The sequence below is a fragment of the Ranitomeya imitator genome, chromosome 2 (assembly GCF_032444005.1).
Source record: "Ranitomeya imitator isolate aRanImi1 chromosome 2, aRanImi1.pri, whole genome shotgun sequence".
Taxonomy (NCBI): Eukaryota; Metazoa; Chordata; class Amphibia; order Anura; family Dendrobatidae; genus Ranitomeya; species Ranitomeya imitator.
The window spans coordinates 396622311-396648109 of record NC_091283.1 but is presented as its reverse complement, the minus strand read 5'-3'; the positions used below and the strand labels follow the sequence as shown (position 1 = coordinate 396648109).

At 44.0% G+C, this 25799-nt stretch overlaps 1 protein-coding gene across 2 annotated transcripts; it reads right to left on the bottom strand.

Moving 5' to 3' along the window:
• Positions 1–317: 317 nt before the first annotated feature.
• Positions 318–24772, bottom strand: LOC138664143 (oocyte zinc finger protein XlCOF7.1-like). 2 transcript variants are annotated; one of them, XM_069750585.1, is made up of 5 exons: positions 24477–24772; positions 24271–24394; positions 24095–24192; positions 16787–16877; positions 318–1614 (listed from the first exon to the last, which is right to left on the bottom strand). In XM_069750585.1, exons 1-5 carry the CDS (start codon positions 24729–24731, stop codon positions 860–862), a joined length of 1323 nt encoding a protein of 440 aa, XP_069606686.1. In that variant the 5' UTR covers positions 24732–24772; the 3' UTR covers positions 318–859. The 2 variants fall into 2 exon arrangements, 1 of the variants encoding a protein (XP_069606686.1); XR_011318299.1 differs by lacking the exons at positions 16787–16877; positions 24095–24192; positions 24271–24394; positions 24477–24772 and adding an exon at positions 12227–12659 and having other exon boundaries at positions 1486–1614.
• Between the last annotated feature and the right edge of the window lie 1027 nt (positions 24773–25799).

The following is a 25799-nucleotide window of genomic DNA, read 5'->3' as shown; positions in this document are numbered from 1 at the left end:
TCTGCCTTGTTGAGGGCAGAGAAAGTACTGCAGTGCGCAGGCGCCGGGAAAGGTCAGAGGCCCGGAACCTGCGCACTGCAGTACTTTGCTCTGCCCTCAACAGGGCAGACAAAGTACGCCTGTGCCGGAGCCGCAGTATGAAGACAAGAAGAGGACATCATCCTATGAAGATAGGAGGCCCCGAACCGTGATGCCCATTGGATCGGACCGCCCCCCCAGGTGAGTATAATCTAACCTCTTTTTCTCATCTTTCAGGATACATCGGAGGCTTATTACAGCATTACAGAATGCTGTAGATAAGCCCCTGATGCTGGTGGGTTTAGCTCATCTTCGATTTTGGGGGTGACAGGTTCCCTTTAAGAAAATTGGAGCCAAAAATAACACCAATCTCTATCAAGTTGCTTATTTAGTGTATGGGTGAGTTATTTAGATTCCATTTGCATTTTAATGACCAATGCTTATTGCTAATTTCCTATATTCCAGAATCATCATTCAATGCTTTAAGTTGCGTTTCATTCCTCATCTATAACATATGACTTTACTTTCACTTTAACTGATGTTTGTACCTTGTACAATTTGTCAATGGTAATAAAAAAGAAAAACAATGGTTACTTCCCTATGAGAGTGCAATAAAAATTGATTTTTGATTAAAACATTTCCCACATTCTAAACATGAAAATGTATTTTCTCCCATGTGAATAATCTGTTGTCGAAGAACATTTGATTTAGATATAAAATATTTCCCACATTGGGAACATGAAAATGTCTTTTCCCCGGCATTTTATCTTGTGTGAATTTTCAGGTATGTAACAAGATTTCTTTTGTTTAAAAAACATTTCCCACACACCGAACATAATAATTACTTCTCCTTTGTGTGAGTTTTCTGATGTTTAGCAAGATCATATTTCCGAGAATAACATTTCCCACATTCTGGACATGAAAATAATTTCTCCCCTGTGTGAATTCTTTGATGTCTAGCAAGAGATGATTTCTCTGCAAAACATTTTCCACATTCTAAACATGAAAATGGCTTCTCCCCTGTGTGAATTCTATGATGTGAAGCAAGATTAGTTTTCTTTTTAAAACATTTCCCACATTCTAAACATAAAAATGGCTTCTCCCCTGTGTGACTTCTCTGATGTGTAACAAGATTTGTTTTCTGATTAAAACATTTCCCACATTCTAAACATAAAAATGGCTTATGCCCGGTGTGAATTCTCTGATGTGAAACAAGATTTGTTTTCCTATTAAAACATTTCCCACATTCTGAACATGAAAATGGCTTCTCCCCTGTGTGAATTCTCTGATGTATAGCAAGATTTGTTTTGTCTGGAAAACATTTACCACATTCTGAACATGAAAGTGTCTTCTTTCTTGTGTGATCTCTTTGATGTTCACCATCCCTTTGGTTATTTTTATTTTGTTTAAAAGTCTGTGATGAATCAGTAGAAAGAACCTGCTGAAAGGGATCAGATGATACATCTATGCTGTGAAAGGCTGGAGGTATTTCTTGGATAATGGCATACTCTTCATATGTATCTGGTGTGATACTACAGTCATCTGCATTAACATCCGAAAATATCGTATGTTCCTTTGAGCTCCTGGTACAGTCATCTGCCAAAAATGAAACCATTAATATTAGTCAGTAACTGCCTATTAGTTATATTAATGCTATTCACTGTTTAACTAATTTACTAAATATCTAAAAGTTATTTTATAAACCACTTCACAGAACTAATCCAATTGAAGTAATAGTAAAAAGTAACCTTTATTCTATACAATTAAATTAGGAATGCACTAATTAAATAAAAAAAATTTTTTTGACTCAGTAGTCTCAAAAATAAAAGTAGGTCAGGATTATCATTAATTAAGGATTTTTCACTACATTTGGTCCCAATATATCTTACTCGAGATTATTTATTTTTATAGGAACAAACCTTCTAGATATATCTGTCTGGTAGCACAATATGTTGGGGGATTGTCAATAAGTTCACTATGTTCTGTTTATGTCATCAAGCTGCCATATTGACAATTTAATTACTCCATCTATTACATTGTGCTTATAACAGCATCTTTAAAGGGAACCTATCAGCAGGATTGTGCACAGTAACCTACAGACAGTATCAGGTCACCGTTGTTATACTGATTACAATGAAACCTTGGTTGTTGAAATCCGTCTTGTGGTTGTTTAATCTTTAACTCAAAGCTGAAAATAAAGATTAAAAACAACGAGAAGACGGATTTCATGAACCAAGGTATCATGTTAATCAGCATAACATTGCCGACCTGACACTGTCTGTAGGTTACTGTGCACAATCCTGCTGACAGGTTCCCTTTAGGCTATGTGCACATAGAGCGTTTTTGATGCATTTTCGTGGTGCTTTTTCCGCACGGAAATTGTCAAAAACGCTATGGATTCCTTATGCAAGCTAATTCAATGACAATCCTGTAGCGTTGTGCACATGATTAGTTAATTTTCTCAAGTATTTGCAGTGCGTTTTTTTCTGCAGCATGCAAATTCTTTGTGCTTTTCTGCAGCGTTTTTCACCCATTGACTTCAATTGAGTCAGTCAAATCTGCAGCAAAAATGTAGGTATAAAAATGTTTGTAGATTTTCTGCTGAATTACTGAGTTTTTGTTTTGCATTTTACCAGATTACTATGGTGTTTCCCGCTGGTAAGAGCGCTGCGGGATCATGCTGTCAAATGTCAGCGCGACCCAGCAGCTGTGACTGCGACCCGCAGTAATGCTACCACCGGTACTATCAGTCCGAGCACTGTGGGGTTACGCTGTCAGATGTCAGCGTGACCCCACAGCTGTTACTGCAGGTCATGGCAGGGCTGAGGAAACTACTACTTTCATCGGGCTGTCTGCTGTCACTGATGACAGAGACAGCAGGTGCCGCTGATGGAAGACATAGTATCATCTGCCGGTGGCTGTGATCACAGTTGAAAAAAGAAAAGTAAAATAATGTAAAATAATAAACCAACATATACTCACCTGTCCGCCGTAGTTCACATAATCCAGAATGTCCCACGGCGATCTCATGTGTGGAACAGTCACATCGGGAGACGTGACTGCTCTATCCGGTCGCCGATGATTCACTGACAGGAGGCAATCGCTCCTGCAGTGTATCACTGATCTGTTGTGAGAGTTCACCGAAGTTCATCAGCTCCAGTGCTCTCATGGCACTGCTGCGTGAGAACTTTCTCAAGCAGCAGTGGTGCCGTAAGGGAGATCACCGGAGCTGATGAAGTCTGGTGAACTCTCACGGCAGCTTAGTGATACACTGCAGGAGCAATTACCTCTTGTGTCAGTGTATCGCCGGTGACCGAGTAGAGCAGTCATGTCTCCCGATGAGACTGTTCCACACATCAGTGACTGCTCTCAAAGTGATCAGGATCATCGTGGGACATTATGGATTATCTTCTCTGTGGACAGGTGAGGAATATTGTGGTTTATTATTTTATTTTTGTTGCAAGAGACTTTGGCTTTGGTGGGTAAGTCGTTCGGTAAGTATGGTTTAATTAAGATTTATTAAAGGAGTCTGTGTCATTATTTCAAATAAAGGACTTTATTCTGGGTGTCTGTATTTTTATACAATATCACTATGGGGTTACTAATGGATAGGTGCCTTATAGACGCCTCTCCATTACTAGCCTGTGGGCTTGATGTCACCTGACAATACATAGGTGACATGAACCTCACAAAAATGAACCCCACTTGCAACCGCTACAGGGCAAGTGGGAAGAACGAGGCTTAGTGCCACATTTGGTGCATTTTATAGATGCACCTTTTCTGGGACAGCTGAGAGCTGATGTTTTTAGTCTGGGTGGGGCCAATATTCATGGCCCATTCCTAGGCTATTATTATCAGGCCAGAGTTGTCTGCCTAGCCTTTGCTGGTTAGATTTTATAGGGGGACACTATTTCAATTTTTTCTGGGGTCCCCCTGTAAACTAGCCAGTAAAAGCTAAGCAAACAGCTGTGAGCTGATATTAATAGCCTGAGAACCTTTATGGCTATTGGCTCCTTCCCAGAATATTATCAGCCCTCAGCCATCGGCTTACCCTCTGCTGGTTATTAAAATTACGTGGGAGCCCACAGAGAAAATGCTAGCACAGGCTTCCAGTATCTGTTGTTTCAGATGCTGCACATCTCGTATCTTCACAGCATAGACAATTGCCTTCAGATGACCCCAGCATCTGGAACAATGGATACTGGAAGCCTGTGCTAGCATTTATTCTGCGGGGTTGCTATCAGTGTGTCAAGAGTGGGAGAAGAGGGTTGCATTGACAATGCAACACAATGGGAAGCACTTTCAACACATTTTATAAGTGTTATCCACCTACAAAAAGAGGCACCACACATTGATAATAAAAACCACTTTATTAATATCAAAAAAAGACCAAGAATGGCCATAAAATAGCCTAAATAGGCAACAGGTGAGGGATAACAGACACAAGAAAAAAAAAAAAAGGTAGACAACTGGCACAAGTTACAAAAAGTTATCCATACATATGCACACTAGTGTGTCCAAAAGACTCACATTACAAAAACAGGGGGGGGGGGGCGCATGGTGAGTTTTTAACAGATATATATATACATATATATATATATATATATATATATATATATATATATATATATATATATATATATATATATAAAAACAGGGGGGGGGCGCATGGTGAGTTTTTAACAGATATATATATATATATATATATATATATATATATAGATATAGATATAGATATAGATATAGAGAGAGAGAGAGAGAGAGAGAGAGAGAGAGAGAGAGAGAATGGTACATTAGCAGGAACTGGTTACAGAAACATTATTCTTAGAAATAGGCATGTAATCTATATATCAAAGGCCAATGTGCCATGTATAAGCACATGCAGATTATCCAAAAACCACCGCCTGCTATCAAAATGTTACTTTGCCCACTAACACATATTTACCGAGTAATGGAGAAAGAGCCAGGAGTCCACCACACCCGACGCGCGTTTCGCAATGAAAGCATTTTTTTGTAATGTGAGTTTTTTGGACACACTAGTGTGCATATGTATGGATAACTTTTTGTAACTTGTGCCAGTTGTCTACCTTTTTTTTTTCTTTTCTTGTGTCTGTTATCCCTCACCAGTTGCCTATTTAGGCTATTTTATGGCCATTCTTGGTCTTTTTTGATATTAATAAAGTGGTTTTTATTATCAATGTGTGGTGCCTCTTTTTGTAGGTGGATATCTGTTGTGCGGCTAACCACCGTAGGGTACATTATAGGTGTTGTGTTACATTTTATAAGTGGTCATAAACTTGTAAATAACTCATGAAAGAATAAAGTTACGTTAAAACCAAGCACACCATTGTTTTTTTTGTGAAATTCTGAATAAGTTTGATGTGTCACATGACCCTCTTCCCATTGGAAAAAATAAAGTTGGATCCAAAATGGCCGCCTTAAAAATGGCCGCCATGGTCACCACCCATCTTGAAAAGTTTCCCCCCCCCCATATGCTAATGTGCCACAAACAGGAAGTTGATATCACCAACCATTCCCATTTTATTTAGGTGTTTCCATATAAATGGCCAACCCTGTAGGTATACTTTTCATCTTGTATTGAACTTGCATAATTTATTCATCCCAATTTGATATTTTTTCAAAAGAAATGGATAAGTTGCCTATCGTCAAATAGTGACTGTTTATACTAAAATCAATACATATATCCACCAAATTCACCTATTCCTCATTAATATTCATCTTTGATTTCAGAGGTTTAGCAAAGCAACATTTGCAATCAAATTTTATATGGATTCTAAAGAATATTATTATTATTATTATTTATTGTTATAGCGCCATTTGTTCCATGGCGCTATACATGTGAGGAGGGGTATACATAATGAAAACAAGTACAATAATCTTAAACAATACAAGTCATAACTGGTACAGGAGGAATGAGGACCCTGCCCGCGAAGGCTCACAATCTACAAGGGATGGGTGAGAATACAGTAGGTGAGGGTAGAGATGGTCATGCAGCGGTTTGGTCGATCGGTGGTAACTGCAGGTTGTAGGCTTGTCTGAAGAGGTGGGTCTTCAGGTTCTTTTTGAAGGTTTCGATGGTAGGCGAGAGTCTGATGTGTTGTGGTAGAGGGTTCCAGAGTAGGGGTGATACGCGAGAGAAATCTTGTATACGATTGTGGGAAGAGGAGATAAGAGGGGAGTAGAGTAGGAGATCTTGTGAGGATCGGAGGTTGCGGGTAGGTAAGTACCGGGAGACGAGGTCACAGATGTATGGAGGAGACAGGATGTGGATGGCTTTGTACGTCATGGTTAGGGTTTTGTAAGAGATGGGTTAGGGTTGGGATGAAGATTGTGGTGAGGTTTGGGATGAGGTGGGATGGGAGTGGGTCAAGTGCACAGGTGGTGAGATGTGATCTTGAGAGTAGAGTGGAGAGTTGATCTTCTGTAATGGTGGAGAAGTTGGTTTTGGAGGTGGAGGGCTGGGAAATCGGGAGGAAGGGCTCTGGGGGTTGTTGACCAAAACTGTCTCTAATGCTATCAATCTTCTGCTTGAAAAATGAGGCAAAGTCTTCAGCAGAGATAAGTGGGGAGGGAGGAGGTGCTGGCGGACGGAGGAGAGAATTGAAGGTGTTGAATAACTGTTTAGGGTTGTGAGACAGGGAGGATATGAGAGATGAGAAGTAGGTTTGTTTAGCTGTGGCGAGTGTGGTCTTGAAAGTAGTGAGGGACTGTTTGAATGCGATGAAGTGCTCGTTAGAGTGGGATCTTTTCCATCTGCGCTCAGCAGCCCTGGAAGCTCGCCTCAGTTCTTTGGTCAGGCTGGTGTGCCAGGGCTGTCTGTTGATTTTGCGAGCTTTGGTATGTGTAAGTGGGGCAGCAGATTCCAAAGCTACAGCTATTGTGGTGTTATATAGAGCAGCAGCGTCATCCGCATTGTGTATGGAACTTATGCTTGTGAGGGGGAGGAGGGATTCAGAGAATGAATGTAGGTCAAGATGTTTAATATTTCTGCGAGGGTGTGAAAGTTTGTGGGGTGGGGATTGTAGACATGGAGTGGAGAGAGATGAGAATGTGAGAAAGTTGTGGTCAGAGAGTGGAAGAGGTGAGTTAGAGAGGTAAGATAGGGAGCAGAGGCGGGTGAAGATGAGGTCCAGTGTGTGACCGTCTTTGTGAGTGGCTGCAGAAGACCATTGAGTGAGGCCGAAGGAGGAAGTGAGAGTTAGAAGTTTAGTGGCAGCTGAGAGGGAAGTGTCAATGGGTATGTTGAAGTCGCCCATGATGATAGTGGGGATGTCCGCAGAAAGAAAGTGAAGTAGCCAGGTGGTGAAGTGGTCAAAGAAGATGGTGGCTGGCCCTGGGGGGCGGTAAATGACAGCCAGTTGGAGGTTGGTGGGGGAATATATGCGCACAGAGTGCACCTCAAAGGAAGGGAGGGTAACAGAGGGTGGCAGTGGGATTGGGGTGAAGGAGCAGTTATCTGACAGGAGAAAACCAACTCCTCCGCCATGTTTGCTGCTGGGGCGGGGTGTGTGGGAAAGGTGGAAGCCACCGTAAGAGAGTGCAGCAGGGGAGGCTGTGTCAGAAGGGGTGAGCCAGGTTTCGGTGATGGCAAGGAAGGAAAGTTTGGTAGTAACAAAGAGATCATGGATGTAGGAGAGCTTGTTGCAGACAGAGCGGGCGTTCCACAGAGCTCCTGTTAGTGGGACTGGGGAGGCGGGGGCTGGGCAAATGGGTATAAGGTTAAAGAGGTTACGGAAGTTTGTGCGTGTGATCCCTTAGAAGTGTGTCCTTAAAAGTGTGGATTACAGTAGAATTAAAACCTGAATTGAACCTGAAGGTAACTGGCAAGCCACTGAAAACAATGTTTCTGTTTGTTGTCACTTTCACCCCTATAATCCTTCACTTTCTGCTACCTCCCCTGATCCCTACACCAAGTAAGGAACTATTCATCTCCTCTTCAATCCTCCCCATCCACCTCACCTCCTCCTCCAAACTGTTCCTTAACATACAATCCTCTGTCTCCAAGCACAGACAGCCCCCTCATGCCCTCTCCTTCTCCCACCTGCTAACACTTTCTCTGCTCCTTCTCACTGCTGGTGATATCTCTCCAAATCCTGGTCCTCCTCATCACATTCCCACAATCATTTCTACCTCCCATCCACGCTCTAGCACAAATTGTTATTGTAATTGCAACATAGTTTAGAGATGAGGTAGTAATATATTTTAGTTTGGATGCAGTCTTAATGTTGCCATTATAATTAATATTTATCAGTGATTATTAATTTATATATGCTTGCATGAGGCACTGCGTTTGTTATGAGAATCTGAACCACATGCGCTATGGGGCACATAATGTTTAACCCCTTCACCCCGGAGCTTTTTTCGGTTTTGCATTTTCATTTTTCGCTCCCCTTCTTCCCAGAGCCATAACTTTTTTATTTTTCTGTCAATATGGCCATGTGAGGGCTTGTTTTTTTGCAGGACGAGCTATACTTTTGAACAACACCATTGGTTTTACCATGTCTTGTACTAGAAAACGGGAAAAAAATTCCAAGTGTAAAAAGTGCAATCCCACACTGGATTTTTGCTTGGCTATTTTGCTAGGTTCACTAAATGCTAAAACTGAGCTGCCATTATGATTCTACAGGTCATTACGGGTTCATAGACACCAAACATGTCTAGGTTATTTTTTAACTAAGTGGTGAAAAAAAAATTCCAAACTTTCTTTAAAAAAGTGTCTCCATTTTTTGTGATCTTGGGTCGGGTGAGGGCTTATTTTTTGCGTGCCGAGCTGATGTTTTTAATGATACCATTTTTGTGCAGATACGATCTTTTGATCGCCTGTCATTGCATTTTAATTCTGGCATTTTGTTTTTTTTCCTTGCTATGTCATTTAGCGATCAGGTTAATCCTTTTTTTATTGATAGATCGGGCGATTCTGAACACAATGATACCAAATATGTGTAGGTTTGATTTTACTTTTATTGTTATATTTTGAATGGGGTGAAAGGAGGGTGATATAAACTTTTATTTTATTTGTTTTTTCTTATTTTTAATCACATTTTCTTTTTAACTTTTGGCATGCTATTGGATCTGCTGCATAGAGGCGATGCTCAGGTCGCCTCTATGATGTAGAATTAGGATATATGCACACGCTGCAGATTTTTCCGGACTGATTTTGATAAATCCGCAGGTAATCTGCACTGAGGATTTCCTGCAGAATTACCGCTTTTTTGTGGTTTTTGTGCAGATTCCACCTGCGATTTTACACCTGCGGATTCCTGTTATGGAGCAGGTGTAAACCACTGTGGAATCCGCACAAAAAATTGACATGCTGCGGAATAAACAACGCAGCGGTTTCACGCTTTTTTTTTCCCGCAGCATGTGCACTGCGGATTTTGTTTTCCATAGGTTTACATGGTACTGTAAACGAATGGAAAACTGCTGTGAATCTGCAGCGGCCAATCCGCTGCGAATCCACAGCAAAATCCGCAACGTTTGCACATAGCTTTACAGCATTGCTGTGAGTGCCGACCACAGGGTGGCGCTCAAAGCAATCCGGCATCAACAACCATAGAGGTCTCAAGGAGACCTCAGGTTATGGCAATGCAGCGCTGACCCCCGATCATGTGACGGGGGTCAGCGGTGCACGTATTTCCAGCCCGATGGCCGGAAGCACACTGTGAATGCCGCTGTCAGAGTTTGACAGCGGCATTTAACTAGTTATTAGGCGCTGGCAGATCGCAATTCCACCCGCTCCTATTGCGGGCACATGTCAGCTGTTGAAAACAGCTGAAATGTCGCAGCTATGAGGTGGGTTTCACCGCCGGAGCCCACCCCAAAGCGGGGCTTCTGATATCTGATGTACTATCCCATCCGACGTCAGAAAGGGGTTAATATTGTAATAATTTAATTTATATAGCGCCAACATATTCCGCAGCACTTTACAATTAAGTAGGGACATGTACAGACAATGACAATACAATGCAACACATTTCAACAGTTACAGGAGGCAGAGGCGTATCTAGGGTTTCTGGCACCCGGGGCAAGATTTCATTTTGGCGCCCCCCCTCCCCCCAAGGACATATGCGATTTGCACACTTAGGCCGCCGTCACACATGCGAGTTTTACGGACGTAAGAGCGCAGAATCTACGTCCGTAAAACTCGCAAAAAATACGGCACAATTATTCTCTATGCCCCTGCTCCTATTTGCCGTATTTTACTGATCAGTATTATACGGCTTTCTACGGCCGTACAAAATCGCAGCATGCTGCGTTTGTCACCGTACTGCGCAAGAAATACGCCAATGAAAGTCTATGGAAGCGTGAAAAATACGGATTACACACGGACAAGCAGTGTGACTTGCGAGAAATACGCAGCGCTGTTAGAGAGAAAAGCCGGTAATTCAGTGCGGTGTACAGTAAAATCACACTGACAGCTTACAGAAGAATAGGTAGAATAAATGTGTACACATAGAATAGGTATATATATATATATATATATATATATATATATATATATATGTCAGTGAGACACATATATGTATATATATTAATATTTATTCCAGCGCTAGACAGCTTGAAAGCCGGTAATTCAATTACCGGCTTTTTCCTTCTCCTTCCTAAAACCCGACATGATTTGAGACATGGTTTACATACAGTAAACCATGTCTTCTCTCCATTTTTTTTGCAGATTCCACACTACTAATGTCAGTAGTGTGTATCTGCAAAATTTGGCCGTTCTAGCTCTTAAAATAAAGGGTTAAATGGCAGAAAAAATTGGCGTGGGCTCCCGCGCAATTTTCTCCGCCAGAGTAGTAAAGCCAGTTACTGAGGGCAGATATTAATAGCCTGGAGAGGGTCCACGGTTATTGGCCCCCCCCTGGCTAAAAATATCTGCCCCCAGCCACCCCAGAAAAGGCACATCTGGAAGATGCGCCTATTCTGGCACTTGGCCACTCTCTTCCCATTCCCGTGTAGCGGTGGGATATGGGGTAATGAAGGGTTAATGCCACCTTGCTATTGTAAGGTGACATTAAGCCTAATTAATAATGGAGAGGCGTCAATTATGACACCTATCCATTATTAATCCAATACTAGTAAAGGGTTAAATAAAACACAAACACATTTTTTAAAATTATTTTAATGAAATAAAAACAATGGTTGTTGCAGTATTTTATTCAACGCCCAATCCAGTCACTGAAGACCCTCGTTCTGTGAGTAAAAAAACATAATAAACCAACAATATACTTACCCTCCGCAGATCTGTAACGTCCAACGATGTAAATCCTTCTGAAGGGGTTAAAACATTTTGCAGCAAGGAGCTGTGCTAATGCAGGCTGCTCCTCGCTGCAAAACCCCAGGGAATGATGCTAAAAATAGATCAATGATCTATATTTAGCTTCATTTGCGGTGAGGCGCCCTCTGCTGGCTGTTCATAGATCGTGGGAAATTACCTAGAAAGCCAGGGAGCTTTATTTTCTTTTCTTTTTGGGACACATGGATCACTTCTATAGCGGTATGTTGGTTTTGCTAGCCTGCGAGAAAACCACGCAGTACGGATGCCATACGGATTACATACGGAGGATGCCATGCGCAAAAAACGCTGACACACCCTGCCTACGGAGGAGCTACGGACCACTTTTTTCGGGACTTTTCAGCGTATTACGGCCGTAATATACGGACCGTATTGTTTTACGCTGTGTGTGACGCCGGCCTTAGTCATGTACCCACGAGCCCCTCTCCCTAATGCTCTCAATATTCAGTGAAAAATTGAGAGAAGCAGAAGAGAAGCTCGTTGTCACAGGACCATAAGTAATAAGTGAATCCTGACATCGCAGCTTCTGAATTCGCACAACTAATGCACTGCACACTTTTAGGATTCTTCCTTGCCGGTGGACAGTCATGTCAGCACAAGTATGTGATTTGTATACTTCTGACCACATTCTGACTAGACGTGCCCGGCCTCGCTCAGTTCATTTTCATTGAGTGAGGCCACACGTCTTGTCAGCACGTGACCGCATGTATGTAAATCGCCAGCACAACAGATTCCTGACAGCGTGCAGTGCGCACTCTGAGAAGTCAGAAGTCTGCAGTCACATAGAATGACTGCAGACTCATTACAAACCTGGACATCCCCTTTAATGCTCCTAACATAAATAAAAACATGAGTTAGTCAGTATCATAAATATCATTTACATCCCGGTACCTTATAGATGACGTCGTCTCTGGAGTCGTTCTCCTTCTTTTCTTCATCTTGTCCAGACCCCATGATGAGTTTTCTCATTCACAGCCGTCTCTGCAGACCTCCATCTTCTCCGCTTTTTTGCAGAAAATCTCCACACGATACCCTTAAAGATATAAGTGTCATTATAATGCTCCTGAATAAAAAATTGCCCCTCACTATATTGTCTGCACAACATATGACCCCCACATTGTCCCTCTTATGGTACATGCTCTTCACACTGATCTCTCCCTTCCACACCAGCCCCCTCTTCACACTGTCCTCTCACACTGTGTCCCCCCTATAGGGTCCAGTATTTATACTGCACTCTCTCATCACACTCCCCCTCCTTGGTATACTGTCCCTTCCTGGCTGTGCACTTACACTGTCTCTCTATGCTACGCCCCCCCTACTCAGTTTCTATTCTGTGCCCAATCACGTTTCTCTCCCCATACTGTCTCCTCACACTATTCCCCCCCCTCCTCATACTGTCTTCTCTCACATCCCCCTGTTCACCATACGGTCTCCTCATATATTTACCCCCTCACTTTCTACACTGCCTGCTCACCTGACTACCCATACTGTGCCTGCACACATCCCATCACCCCCGCTCCCTGTACTCTGTCCACATACATTTTTCACATCACTACTCATACTGTGTCCACATACATTCCCCCGTTCGCTCCTCATACTGTCTGCACCCATCCCCCATACTGTTTCCTCAGATATGCCCCCCATTCCCCAGTACTGTTTCCTCATACATGCCCCCAATTCCCCTGTACTGTTTCCTCATACATGCCTCCCAGTCTCCTGTACTGCTTCTTCATACAGTATATGCCCATTATTTTCCTCTACCCCACCCCATCATTGCTCTCTTCACCACCTCCATCTTTGCCTTCTCCACCACCACTATCATTGCTTTCTCCCCCACCACCCCATAATTTCCCATTCCACAACCTCCATCATTTCCTCCTTCCCCAGCACTCCCATCATTGCCCATTCCACCACCTCCATCATTTCCTCCTTTGCCTTTTCAACCACATCCATAATTTTCTCTTCAACCACCATCCTCATCATTGCCCTTTCCACCACCATCATCATTTTCCTTTCCGCCGCCATCACCATACTTGCCCATTCCACTACCTCCATCATTTTCTCCCCCTCCAATATCATCAGTGTGCTTTCCACCACCACCATCCTTGTCCACTCTACCACCTCCATCATTTCTTCCCCCCCTCATTATTGCCCTTTCCACCACCTTCATGATTTCCTCCTCCCCCACCATCATTGCATTCTCCCCCACCACCATCATTGCCCATTCCAATTTCCACCTCCATCATTGCCTCCACCACCCCCATCATTGCCCATTCCACCACCTCCGTAATTTCCTTCCCCCACCCCCTTCATTGCCCATTCCACCTCCATCATTGCCACCTCCATCATTGCCCATTCCACTACATCCATCATTTCCTCCTCCCCCTCCATCCCAATTATTGCCTTCTCCCCATCAGCCCCATCATTGCCCTCGCCTCTCCTCCCCGTACACACACACACAAAACCATTTACCTTTCTGAACATTCACCTGCAGCACTACGCATGCACACACGCAGCACTTCTCGCCTATATACACACACGCACAAAAAACACACAGCACCTCTCACCTCTATACACACACACACACACACACACGCACAACACACATACAGCACCTCTCTATACAGATGCACACACACAGACAACACACACCAGCACCTCTATATATACACACACACAACCTCTCCACGCGCTCTGCCGCAGCATCTCATCGCCTTCCTCTGACACAGCCGGCCGCTGAATGATGACGTCATCCAGCGGCGCTGCCTGTGTGAGAGGAAGCGCGGGCAGGAAGACAGATCCCTGCAGCTCCGTTGCTATTTTCTCTTGTAGGCAGCGGAGCTGCAGAGATTTCTCCCTGCACGTCGCAACCACCCTGCAGGGGCCCCCTTCCTTCTCCGCCGGACCCCGATGCAGCCGCACAGGCTGCACATGCGGTATGTCTGCACATGTTGGGAGCCGACGCGCTGTAGCTTCTCTGTGCCGGCTGTCAGCTTGACAGTCGGCACAGAGAACAGCCGACTCTCAATCCGGCGGGTGGCAGAATGCAGCCGCTGGGGGAGACATTGTGGACCACCGAATTAGGCGGCCTGACTGCGCCCCCCTGCTGTCTGCACTCGGAATACATGCCCCGGCTGCCCCCCCTAGATACGCCACTAACAGGAGGAGTGAGGGTCCTGCTTACAAGCTTACAGTATATAAGGAAATAGGGGGACACAATTGGTAGGACGTGCCGTCATGCACAGTGCAGCCATCAATGTAATAAATAGGGGTTTTCATATAAAGCTGCAGGATCGGTCATCAGCCAGGATCTGTCTAAGTGCAGTTACCAAGTGCTATTCGGTGAACAGATGTGGAGGCAGATGTGGAGGCAGATGAGTAGGCAGGAGCAGATTATTATTAAAATTTAGGAGGGAAAAAGGGAGAGATAAGTTAGTGAGTTGAGGAGATAAGTATGCAGGGCTGGACTGGCCATCTGGCAATTCTGGCAAATGCCAGAAGGGCCTGTCTGGTCATGGGCTGCCTTGTCTGCTACATTGTTAACAGAATCAGTGATCTCAAGACACCCATACTGTAAAGAGTTTTGATGGAGCACAAAGTTGCTGACTCCATCAATTACCCCAGCAGGCCACAGGCATTATTAGAAATATTGGTCTTGCATAAAATCTTCCTATCCTACATCCAGGGTAATATTAGTAATATATCCACATCTGATGCTTGGGGATGGGGACTGCGTGGGCCTGTGTGATTTCAAATGCCAGGGCTGAATTTCAGCCCCAATCTGTACCTGTAGGTATGTCTAAACATATGTGTTTAAGAACGCTTGAAAACATGGGGGCTAAATAATCATGCTAGAGGGGCAGAGTTTCTCAGAAACAAAGATGGTCAGAGGATCAACAATCTGTGATTAAAGCGAACCTGTTAGTAGGATTTTGCTCAGTAAACTACATCGGCGATAGATGCTACTGCGCAGGCGCCGTCGGCAGCATTTTAGGCTATTAATGTAGCCCGCAGCTGTCTGCCTAGCTTTTTTTGGTTATTAATTGTAGGAGGTACCCCAAATTATTTTTGGGTGGGTTCACCCATTTAATAGCAAGTAAAGGCTAAGTATACAGTTGTGAGCTGATATTAATATCCTGGGAAGCTCCATGTGTGTAACCCACTTCCCAGCCACAAGCTGTCCACTTTCTCTCTGCTGGTTAATAAAATTTAGGGGGATCCTAAAACATTTTTTTCTTTAATTTATTGATTTATTAAATACATGTGCAGTAAGCTACACACGCACTGTACTAATTATATATGTCACTGACATCTTTTTATTTATTCTGTTTGTACATATCTTTTCATTCTGTTCTAACTTGTGATTTTACTGTACTTGGCCAATGAAAGTTTTCAAAGACATTGGTGTGTAAAAATTGAACACGCGTGGTCCATGTGCTGTGCGATTTTTTTTTTCTAAGTTCGATCTGAGCTGGAAAAAAAAAAATAAAAAAAAAAAAAAAATCGCACATGAGCAGGGCTTATAGAATAACATTAGTCTGAGTGCGATTTTTTTTTTTTATCAGATTGCACTCGTCCGTTTTAAATGCAGATGAGTATGAGCCCTAAGGCTGGCGTCACACCTAACATATAAAAATACGGTCCATTTTCTACTGCCGAGATACGCAGAAATGTTCATGAACAGTGATCCGTATTCAATGCGAGGATGCGATTTTTTTTCTCCAAAAAGTATCCATATGCATCCATATGGCATCCGTACGGCGAGATTTTCTCGCTATAATGGATCTATGGGCTCAAATATTCGTGAAAACACACACACACATATATATCGGCCGACAGGGGTGCGGGTCGGGTGCAGGGGAGAGTGGAAAATTCACCCTAACTAGCTCCAAGCTTGTTCAAAGTAGCCATCTTAAGGGCTGCCAAGTGACCATGAATAGTGTCCCCATGCGTCTCATCTTAAGTCAAGAGGCCTAAATCATTTCCATAGGAGTCTTGCTGTTATCTCAGAGTCTTTTAATCCTTATCCCGAATTCAGGTTGGAGTAAAATAAATGTAAAGAGTTTAGGAGTAAAATTATTATATCTCATGGATAAGAAAAACTATGGTCCTGAGTATAATAAAGTAATAAAGCATACTCACCTTATAATTGGGACCACGTCAGCCTTTCACTGACCTCAGTGGCGACCAATGCATCGCTGCTGTGACCAGTGATAGGAGAGAGCAATCACAATACCTTACATCAAGAACACAACGCATGGAGATTAAATCTCTTTTTATTCTGAAAAGCATAATTTCACATTTGCCCAATGAAATTTTGCAAAAACAATGCAATAAAAAAACAAGTATGAAAATGCTGAGTAATACAGCCTAATAATTCATCATATAATTATATCAGCATCTGAATGAATAAAATCTGTGAGTTCTCTGCATTTAGTGGTCACTACTCACCTGTACGGTTATCTGTAGGAATCTCCTCTTTACACCGCTCATCACCCCTCACATATGTTTCTGTAGTAATAATATGGGGCAGATCTTTACCCTAAAGCAAAAATATTGTAAAAAGTGACAGACAGATGAAAAAGTTGCATCAAAGAATAGAAAAGATTGTACATTCACAAGACGACCACAAATGACATTAAAGCAGTAGTTATCACATAGCATCAGGTCTCCTGTATAAATCCAACATGTCAGCTCCTAATTCTAACCAGCAGGCTCACTAATCAGAAAATTGTGAGATCTAGACAACATCTAATGTCTATGATCAACTTTATCCTGACATGTTCACCAACTATAAGGCTGTGTGCACACGTTGCGGTTTTTTCGCGTTTTTTCCCGATAAAAACGCTATAAAACCGCAAAAAAAAACGCATACAATAAGCATCCCATCATTTAGAATGAATTCCGCATGTTTTGTGCACATGATGCGTTTTTTTCCGCGAAAAAAACGCATCGTGGTAAAAAACGCAGCCTGTTCATTAATTTTGCGTTTTTTTTGCGGATTTCCCACTACAAAATGCATTGGGAAGTGTCCGGAAAAAACCGCGGCAAAAACGCGTCAAAACCGCAGCAAAATCGCAGCAAAAACGCATGCGGTTTTCTTGCAGATTTCTTGCAGAAAATGTCCGGTTTTTCTCAGGAATTTTCTGCGAGAAATCCTGAAAGTGTGCACATAGCCTAAATCTTATACTGAATCGCCACGTTATTAGAGACACCCATCCAGTAGAGCAGACGTGGGGAACCTTTTTCCAGCCAGGGGGTCATTTGGAAATTTCCACCATCATCTGGGGGCCACATAAAATTAATCACCTTGAAAATTACCCCGGTATATTTAGTCAAACAATTAATTACGATAACTCACCCTTAGGCCGGCGTCACACTCAGCGTATGCAAATACGGTCCGTATATTACGGCCGTAATACGCTGAAAAGTCCCGAAAATAGTGGTCCGTAGCTCCTCCGTAGGCAGGGTGTGTCACCGTTTTTTGCGCATGGCATCCTCCGTATGTAATCCGTATGGCAGCCGTACTGCGTGTTTTTATCGCAGGCTTGCCAAACCGACATACGCCTATACAAGGGATCCATGTGTTAAAAAAAAAAATAAAAACATATATACGGTCTCTATATATATATATATATATATATATATATATATATATATATATATATATATATATATATATATATATAATTCCTTCATACAGCGCGAGATAGCAAAAAGCCGGTTTTTGCTTTCTCCTTCCTAAACCCGACATGATATGAGACCTGGTTTACATACAGTATACCATCTCATATCACCATTTTTTTTGCATAATCCACACTACTAATGTTAGTAGTGTGTATCTGCAAAATTTGGCCGTTCTAGCTCTTAAAATAAAGGGTTAAATGGCGGAAAAACTTGGCGTGGGCTCCCGCGCAATTTTCTCCGCCAGAGTAGTAAAGCCAGTGACTGAGGGCAGATATTAATAGCCTGGAGAGGGTCCATGGTTATTGGCTTCCCCCTGGCTAAAAACATCTGCCCCCAGCCATCATAGATCATTGACCTATATTTAGCTTCATTCCCCGGGGTTTTGCAGCAAGGAGCAGCCTGCATTAGCGGAACTCCTTGCTGCAAAATAATTTAACCCCTTCAGAAGGATTTACATCGTTGGACTTTACAGATCTGCGGAAGGTAAGTATATTGTTGGTTTATTATGTTTTTTCTTTTACAGCACGAGGGTCTTCAGTGATTGGATTGGGCGTTAAATAAAATATTACAACAACCTTTGTTTTTATTTCACTAAAATAATTTTTAATAATGTGTGTGTTTTTTTTTTAACCCTTTCATTCAATTGGATTAATAATGGATAGGTGTCATAATTGACGCCTCTCCATTATTAATTAGGCTTAATGTCACCTTACAATAGCAAGGTGGCATTAACCCTTCATTACCCCATATCCCACCGCTACACGGGAATGGGAAGAGAGTGGCCAAGTGCCAGAATAGGCGCATCTTCCAGATGTGCCTTTTCTGGGGTGGCTGGGGGCAGGTGTTTTTAGCCAGGGGGGGGGCCAATAACCGTGGACCCTCTCCAGGCTATTAATATCTGCCCTCAGTCACTGGCTTTACTACTCTGGCGGAGAAAATTGCGCGGGAGCCCACGCCAATTTTTTCCGCCATTTAACCCTTTATTTTAAGAGCTAGAACGGCCAAATTTTGCAGATACACACTACTAACATTAGTAGTGTGGATTATGCAAAAAAAATGGTGATATGAGATGGTTTACTGTATGTAAACCAGGTCTCATATCATGTCGGGTTTTAGGAAGGAGAAAGCAAAAGCCGGTAATTGAATTACCGGCTTTTTGCTATATCGCGGCTGTATGAAGTAAGAATATATATACATATGTGTCTCACTGACATATACATATATACAGTGGGGCAAAAAAGTATTTAGTCAGTCAGCAATAGTGCAAGTTCCACCACTTAAAAAGATGAGAGGCGTCTGTAATTTACATCATAGGTAGACCTCAACTATGGGAGACAAACTGAGAAAAAAAAATCCTGAAAATCACATTGTCTGTTTTTTTATCATTTTATTTGCATATTATGGTGGAAAATAAGTATTTGGTCAGAAACAAACAATCAAGATTTCTGGCTCTCACAGACCTGTAACTTCTTCTTTAAGAGTCTCCTCTTTCCTCCACTCATTACCTGTAGTAATGGCACCTGTTTAAACTTGTTATCAGTATAAAAAGACACCTGTGCACACCCTCAAACAGTCTGACTCCAAACTCCACTATGGTGAAGACCAAAGAGCTGTCAAAGGACACCAGAAACAAAATTGTAGCCCTGTACCAGGCTGGGAAGACTGAATCTGCAATAGCCAACCAGCTTGGAGTGAAGAAATCAACAGTGGGAGCAATAATTAGAAAATGGAAGACATACAAGACCACTGATAATCTCCCTCAATCTGGGGCTCCATGCAAAATCCCACCCCGTGGGGCCAGAATGATCACAAGAACGGTGAGCAAAAATCCCAGAACCACGCGGGGGGACCTAGTGAATGAACTGCAGAGAGCTGGGACCAATGTAACAAGGCCTACCGTAAGTAACACACTACGCCACCATGGACTCAGATCCTGCAGTGCCAGACGTGTCCCACTGCTTAAGCCAGTATATGTCCGGGCCCGTCTGAAGTTTGCTAGAGAGCATTTGGATGATCCAGAGGAGTTTTGGGAGAATGTCCTATGGTCTGATGAAACCAAACTGGAACTGTTTGGTAGAAACACAACTTGTCGTGTTTGGAGGAAAAAGAATACTGAGTTGCATCCATCAAACACCATACCTACTGTAAAGCATGGTGGTGGAAACATCATGCTTTGGGGCTGTTTCTCTGCAAAGGGGCCAGGACGACTGATCCGGGTACATGAAAGAATGAATGGGGCCATGTATCGTGAGATTTTGAGTGCAAACCTCCTTCCATCAGCAAGGGCATTGAAGATGAAACGTGGCTGGGTCTTTCAACATGACAATGATCCAAAGCACACCGCCAGGGCAACGAAGGAGTGGCTTCGTAAGAAGCATTTCAAGGTCCTGGAGTGGCCTAGCCAGTCTCCAGATCTCAACCCTATAGAAAACCTTTGGAGGGAGTTGAAATTCCGTGTTGCCAAGCGAAAAGCCAAAAACATCACTGCTCTAGAGGAGATCTGCATGGAGGAATGGGCCAACATACCAACAACAGTGTGTGGCAACCTTGTGAAGACTTACAGAAAACGTTTGACCTCTGTCATTGCCAACAAAGGATATATTACAAAGTATTGAGATGAAATTTTGTTTCTGACCAAATACTTATTTTCCACCATAATATGCAAATAAAATGTTAAAAAAACAGACAATGTGATTTTCTGGATTTTTTTTTCTCAGTTTGTCTCCCATAGTTGAGGTCTACCTATGATGTAAATTACAGACGCCTCTCATCTTTTTAAGTGGTGGAACTTGCACTATTGCTGACTGACTAAATACTTTTTTGCCCCACTGTATATATATACATATATATATATATACCTATTCTATGTGTACATATTCTACCTATTCTACTGTAAGCTGTCAGTGTGATTTTACTGTACACCGCACTGAATTACCGGCTTTTCTCTCTAACAGCGCTGCGTATTTCTCGCAAGTCACACTGCTGGTCCGTGTGTAATCCGTATTTTTGGGGCTTCCATAGACTTTCATTGGCGTTTTATTTGCGCAATACGGTGACAAACGCAGCATGCTGCGATTTTCTACGGCCGTAGAAAGCCGTATAATACTGATCAGTAAAATACGGCAGATAGGAGCAGGGGCATAGAGAATAATTGTGCCGTATTTTTTGCGAGTTTTTTACGGACGTAGTTTCTGCGCTCTTACGTCCGTAAAACTCGCAAGTGTGACGCCGGCCTTAATGTGACGGCTGGAGCTGCTTCTCTTTGGTGATGTTAAGTGATGCTGATCATGTTGCTTCTCACAGCTGTTTTCCAGGGGTGGCACGAAGATCACAGAAGTGAGAAGTGCACAGAAATCACAGGGGGGGCACAAAGATCAAAGGATGGCACATAGTTGGGGGGGTACAGAGATCATGGAGGGGCACATAGCTGGAGAAGACAGAGATCACAGATCACATGGGAGCACAAATATCACAGGGGGTACATAGCAGCGGGGCACAGGGATCACAGGGGGCACAAAGCTGGGAGACACAGAGATGCACATAGCTGGGGACACAGAGATCACGGGGTGCATATAGCTGAAGGGCACAGAAGTCACAGAGGGGCATATAGCTGGAGAGCACAGAAATCACAGGGGGGAACAAAGATCAAAGGAGGGCACATAGCTGGGGGGCACAGATCATGGAGGGGCACAAAGCTGGGGGACACATAGCTGGAGGGGACAGAGATCACCGGGGGCACAGATCACATGGGAGCACAAATACTGCAGGGGGGTACATAGCAGGGGGGCACAGGGTTCACAGGGGGTACAAAGCTGGGAGCCACAGAGATCACAGGGATACACATAGCTGGAGGGCACAGAAATCACAGGGTACATAACTGGGGAGCACAGAGATCACAGGGGGCATATAGCTGGGGGGCACAGAGATCACATGGGGGCATATAGCTGGAGGGCACAGAAACCACCGGGAACAGAGATCACAGGGGGGTACCTAGCTAGGGGGCACGACTCACAGGGGGCATATAGCTGGAGGGGCAGAGAGATCACTGGGGGGCTCAGAAATCACAGGGGGCACATAGCTGGGGTGACAGAGATCACAAGGGGCACAGATCACATGGGAGCACAAATATCACAGGGGGTACATAGCAGGGGGGCACAGGGACCACAGGGGGCACATAGATCACAGGGGGGCACAAAGCTGGGAGCCACAGAGATCCAGGGATGCACATAACTAGGGGTCACAGAGATCAAGGGGGGCATATACCTGGAGAGCACAGAAATTACAGGGGGGCACATAGCTTTGGGGCACAGAGATCACGGAGGGGCACAAAGCTGGGGGGCACATAGCTGGAGGGGACAGAGATCACAGGGGGCACAGTTCACATGGAAGCACAAGTACTGCAGGGGGTACATAGCATGGGGCACAGGGATCACAGGGGGCACAAAGCTGGGAGCCACAGAGATCACAGGGATGCACATAGCTGTGGGGCACAGAGATCACAGGCGTGCATATAGCTGGAAGAATCACAGAAATCATGGGGTACATAACTGGGGGCACAGATCACAGGGGGCATATAGCTGGAGGGGCAGAGAGATCACAGGAGGAACAGAGAACACAGGGGGCACATAGCTGGGGCAGAGAGATCACAGGGGGCATATAGCTGGAGGGCACAGAAACCACAGGGTTCATATAGCTGCAGGGGGCAGAAAGATCACGGGGGGGCTCAGAAATCACAGGGAGCACATAGCTGGGGTGAAAGGGATCACAGGAGGGGCACAGAGATGACATGGGGGCACATAGCTGGGGGGAACAGAGATCACAGGGGGCTTATAGTTGGGGGAGCAAAGAGATCATATTGGGGCACATAGCAGGGGGGCACAGAGATCACAATGGGCACATAGCTGAGGGGCACAGAGATCACAGGAAGGGCACAGAGATGACATTGGGGCACATAGCGGTGTGGCACAGAGATCACAGTGGGCACATATCACCTGCAGTCACAGAGCTGCCAGCACAGAGATCGCTCTGGACTCTCTGTCAGCAGCTCCTCTTCCGGGACAGGAGAGCATTTGGCGCTAACCCCGCCACTAACCCCACCTATCCCTAACCCCGCCCACTCCGATTACATCATTTATGTGCAGAGCAGGCAGCATTCTGTGATGAACACTGCTTGCAGTGCACTTGGAGTTAAAGCTGGCAGGATGCGGCTGCCGCCCGGACATTGCTGACTCTGGGGACCTTCCCTCAGGCCGCATGAAAAGCCACCGGAGGTTCCCCACCCCTGTAGTAGAGCATTAAACCTCTGTGGCCATCAGAATCTCAGCACTTTGTTGTTGATTACACTTGATGTAGAAATGTTGGCGAATGTAGACAGGATGCTTTTTTACAAAACCATGTGACATGGGGCATTGTCCTTCTACCACAAGGTAAACAGCTGCCATAAAGTGATGAACTTGGTTGTCCACAATGCTTAGGTAAGCTCCAGTTTACAGACACCCATATGAGTATCATAGGACACAGGATGCGAACACAAAACAATACCCGAACTATTACTCCATCTTTACCAGACTGAAATAATCAGTTCACTCAAATATCCTATTCAATCATGGATTCAGTGCAATTTGGATTAATTGTGCACCACGTGTCCCAAAAGAACAGTCCTCCATATCTTCTTTGATGAGTTGTTAACATCCACATGATCCCCTTTCAAAGGAAGTTTATCTTCGATCTCATCATTCTCTGTATAGTCCTGACATACTGTACATATAAATCTCACAAAGTTGGTCCTGGAAATACTGGTCCTGACCCTAGCATGGATGACTGTACCCCAGATCACTGTTTTTCAACCTAATATCGATTCTCAATGAAAAATTATCACTTCATTTTCTGCTGCACTCCAGGGTCATTGGTTTAATTTCCATATACGGAAACTCTAATTCTAAAACAACCGGTCTCTCTAAGAAATTAGTAATTCAGTGTATAATACTGGTGGATAAAACTAGACTAAACACAAGACCTTCACAGCTTCTACACATCATAGGGGAGATCTCATGACCCCTTCTCTCCATCTACCTGATGATCCTGAGGAACGTTGGCATCTTCTTGTTTACAGTCCTGTGGAAGAAGAGGACGGGGACATCTCTCTGGTGTTGTCCTCTTACTGGACAGAACTGGAGGAAACACATACAGGACTGAATTCACTCTTCATATATAGATAATTATAGGCCATGTATATTTAATCCTATTACCTGGTGATCTGAGAGGCTTTGGAACCTCCAACATGACGTCCTTGTACAGATCTTTGTGTCCTTCTAAATACTCCCACTCCTCCATGGAGAAATAGACAGCGACATCCTGACACCTTATAGGAACCTGATACATACAATGATACCGTCATCCCCCGATCCCTCCATAGCGTTACTGTATAATGTCCCAGCATTCCCAGTAGTGTCACCTCTCCAGTCAGCAGCTCAATCATCTTGTAGGTGAGTTCTAGGATCTTCTGGTCATTGATGTCCTCATGTATCAGGGGGTGAGATGGAGGCCCCGTGATTGGGCTCAGGGGTCTTCCCCGTCCCTCAGACACAGGGTCCTGACAGCGCTCACTAGAGGTCTTCTTCACTACTGTGTAATCCTGGTTATGGAGAGACACATTAATAAATCTCACTACAGACATTTCCAGAGTCCTCACCTCTCCAGTTCTGTCCATCTGTTATTCCCATAGATAAGAATGATGTAATGTGACGTCATCAGAATCTCTCACCTCTCCAGTAAGCTGGAAGAGGATCTCTAGGGTGAGGTGTAATATCCTCTCCACCATCTTGTCCCTGTCCCGATCCATCCTTGTAGGGTCACTCAGGAGAATTCTCTTATATAGAAGATCTCCACTGAGAGGATCCGATATTGTAGGGACCTGAATGGGGAGAAGATGACGATGTAACATCATAAAGATCCCATGTAAGAAACCTCCAAAGCTGTTACCGGCGTCACATGATCACTACATCCAGTCATGGCCCCGTCCTGCCCCCGGTATAACACACAGTCCCATTATAGTCACATACAGAGATTTATCACAGGCTCAGCACTGAGGGGGTTAATGTCCCCTGCGCCCATTAATGGGGAATCTCCAGCACCTACCTCCACCTGCAGAGCCGCACACCACATATATGGCTGTTCTGTGCGCACAGGACCTGTGATGAGGTCACAGGAGGGGAGGAGTCAGGGGTCACATGATCAGGGGTCCCAGTGTTTGCAGGACTCTGTGCTGTGCTGGTTGTAGTATAGAAAATGCAAAGCACAGCCTGAAATGGTGAGGTGCACAGTCATAGGTACCCAAACCTGAACGTATAAAGTGACTAGCACACTCCAAAGTGTTGTGATGCAAAAGGTGGGGATTTATTACATACAGTAATCACAAACGTTTTGGTCGATACTGGACCTTCATCAGTGTGCTAGATACACTTGTATGCTTGTATGGCCCCAGAGAGATTGGTTACTTTAATTTGCATCAATCAAAAGATTCTGGTAAGAAAAATACCGGGAAAGATAGCACAAGGCTGTCAAATGGCGGTAAGCCAAAGGAATATATAGCGATGAGGCACCAAGGAGCCGTCAGTGCGCCCCGGGACACTATGGACATACGCGGTATCCACCGCTAGTAAGGTGCGCACAGGACCTGTGATGAGGTCACAGGAGGGGAGGAGTCAGTGGTCACATGATCAGGGGTCTCAGTGTATGTATACAGGACTCTGCTGTGCTGGTTGTCATGGGGCTGGAT